This window comes from Galeopterus variegatus, unplaced genomic scaffold (assembly GCF_000696425.1).
Source record: "Galeopterus variegatus unplaced genomic scaffold, G_variegatus-3.0.2 Scaffold1523, whole genome shotgun sequence".
Taxonomy (NCBI): Eukaryota; Metazoa; Chordata; class Mammalia; order Dermoptera; family Cynocephalidae; genus Galeopterus; species Galeopterus variegatus.
Window position 1 is genome coordinate 47,089 of NW_007727634.1, and position 2,607 is coordinate 49,695.

Sequence of the window (2,607 nt, forward strand, 5' to 3'; positions counted from 1 at the left end):
ATCAAGAGGCTTGTTGAATTTACAATAACATCCAACCACATACCTGTATCCCATCTGTTTGACTGAGGTACAGCTGGATGTTGACATAGTCGGGTCTGTTCTCTTGCCAAAACTGAGAGGACATAAAAATAAATAAATATATTAAAATTGTTTCTGTATACTCAGATTTTCTCCTATTGTAACATATGTGATTCTAGAGTTTAACAGCCAACATCTATAAGCAAATATATATACACACACGTATGTATATAAATACACACACACACACACACACACTAGCATGCTTTAGAAAGATTACATAAAAATAGAATTAAGAGATAATGCAAATCTTTCCATTAACTTCTTGAAGTACCCTTGTGTATGCGTATAAATACATATACACACACACAAATACATATATGACAGATTCTAACATTAAAAACCTGCCCTACTGGTTTAAATTAAGTACGATGGTAGCGGTGGGAGGGAATAATTCTCTGTTAACTTTATAGATACAAAGTCTAGCATGCTACATCGTATACTAGCACAGTATTCTACCAAGTCTTCCCCAAATATTCCTTAGTTTATTCCCTAAGAATGTCTAAATTTTACCTAAGAGTTTGTTCATTAAGAACATGATTTTCTTGAAAAAAAAAATAGAAAAGAAAGAAAGAAAGCAATATTGATATAGGATATGCAAGCTAGGAAACAAAAAACAAAACAAATAAAAACAAAAACAAATAATGGACACTTTTTCCTGTTCCTGTCTTCTCCCTATTCAGCACTGGTTTTCTTTGTATAAAAATGTATGAGGCAAGAAATATACCTACAAAAATACATAGTGCAGAAAAAATATGGGACAAACAGCTCCTTGTTCCCCCTCCCCCCAGGCTCTGGCAATCACCTTACTCCTTTATGTCTCTGTGAATTAAACTACTCTAGGTGCTTCTTATAAGAGGAATCATAAAATATTTGTCCTTTTGTTTCTGGCTTATTTCACACAGATAATGTCTTCAAAATTCATCCATATTGTAGCATGTGTCAGAATTTCCTTCCTTTTTAAGACTGAATAACATTCCATTATATGTGTACACCACATTTTGTTTATTCATTCATCTATTGATGGACATTTAGGTTGTTTCCATCTTTTGGCAACTGTGAGTAATGATTCTATGAACACTGTGTACAAATATCTGTTTGATTCCCTGCTTTTAATTATTCTAGGTATACGCGCAGAGCCTATCTTTTATTTGCATAAGCCCAAAGGCCTTGTGTGATCTGCCTCGCCCCAGAAAAGCACACACACCATCTCTCTAGTTGCCTCTCCTACCATTCTTCTCCTTGCTTACTCTGCTTCATCCACACAAGACTTCCTCTTCCTCCAACACACCAAACATACTATTGCATCAAAACCCTTGCCTGTGAAGTTAGGTTCCTTTATTTTTGTCCCCCAAGATATGTACCTAGTCTGTCTCTTCACTTCTCTCAAGTCTGTACTGAAACAGCATTTTGTTTGGTGGGCATTACCAAACACAATATAAATTAATATGTCCTCTACCATTTATGCTGCTGTACCCTACATTCCTTTCATTCTTTGTCCTAATAAGAATCTCAGAATCAGACATCTCATGTATTTTTATAGAATTGTTGTCTATCTGCCTCACTTAGGGATGTAAAGCCTGTAGGAACAGAGACTTTTGTTTGTTTGTTTGTTTTTGTTTGGTTGGTTACCTCATGTATCTCCAGCTCCTAGAACAATTCCTTATTCTTAGTATGCAGTTAATAAATATTTGTTGAATGACAGAACGACTGGCTGAATGAATGAACACACACATAAAATGACATTTATAATGATATCCATGCAGCAGTCTTTGCAATAAAAAATAAATATTCAACATTAGGAAATTTTTAAATAAGCTAGATACATCCAAGCCATGAAATACCCTACAGCAGTGAAAAGAATGTTAGCTCTATATTTCTAATACTAAAAAATATTCAAGACATAGTAATAAGTTTAAAAAAAAGCAATCTGCAGAACAATATAAACAGTAAGATGAAATTTATAGTACACTCATGAGTTACTCATTGAGTGGGGTAGGTAGTAAAAAACTTTATTTCAATTGTTTGAAATACTCACAGAAAAGATGCATATGTGTATTACTTGTATAATTCAAATAAAGGAAGATAAATAAATAGATAAATAAAATGTCACATGTAGGATAGGTGAAAATGTCTGCTTTTATCCCTGTAAAAAATAAAACTTAAATCTAGGATTTTCAAGATTCTTCATAGTGTAGCAAAAAGTCTGGTGATGGTCCATTTGGAATATTAAAGGTGGATATCAGGGATAAGAGCTATGAGAACGAAGAATGGAAGATGTTGTAGAAAGTGTCTGCTGATGTCTTCAGCCATATGCACATAATTGTATGTCAAGCATCCTATGTTATAACATAGAAATGAATGTTTCTATGTTACACTATATCATAGATCTATATCCTTACTCATAAATATCTATAGCTGAACAGATGTGTACCTAATTATTAACAGATGTTATCTATGCTTTTTAAAAATATTTGAGACTTTTTTCTTTCTTTGTTATTTATCTTCATAATTTCTATATGCAGATAA

At 32.9% G+C, this 2,607-nt stretch overlaps 1 protein-coding gene across 2 annotated transcripts in view; it reads right to left on the reverse strand.

Moving 5' to 3' along the window:
* The window catches only part of NOX4 (NADPH oxidase 4), a 169,296-nt gene that overhangs the window by 15,732 nt on the left and 150,957 nt on the right, over nt 1–2,607 (reverse strand). For both annotated transcript variants that reach the window (XM_008577501.1, XM_008577500.1), the window contains one exon: nt 44–112. In XM_008577501.1, coding sequence (XP_008575723.1) covers nt 44–112 — 69 coding nt within the window. The remainder of the gene's footprint in view (nt 1–43; nt 113–2,607) is intronic.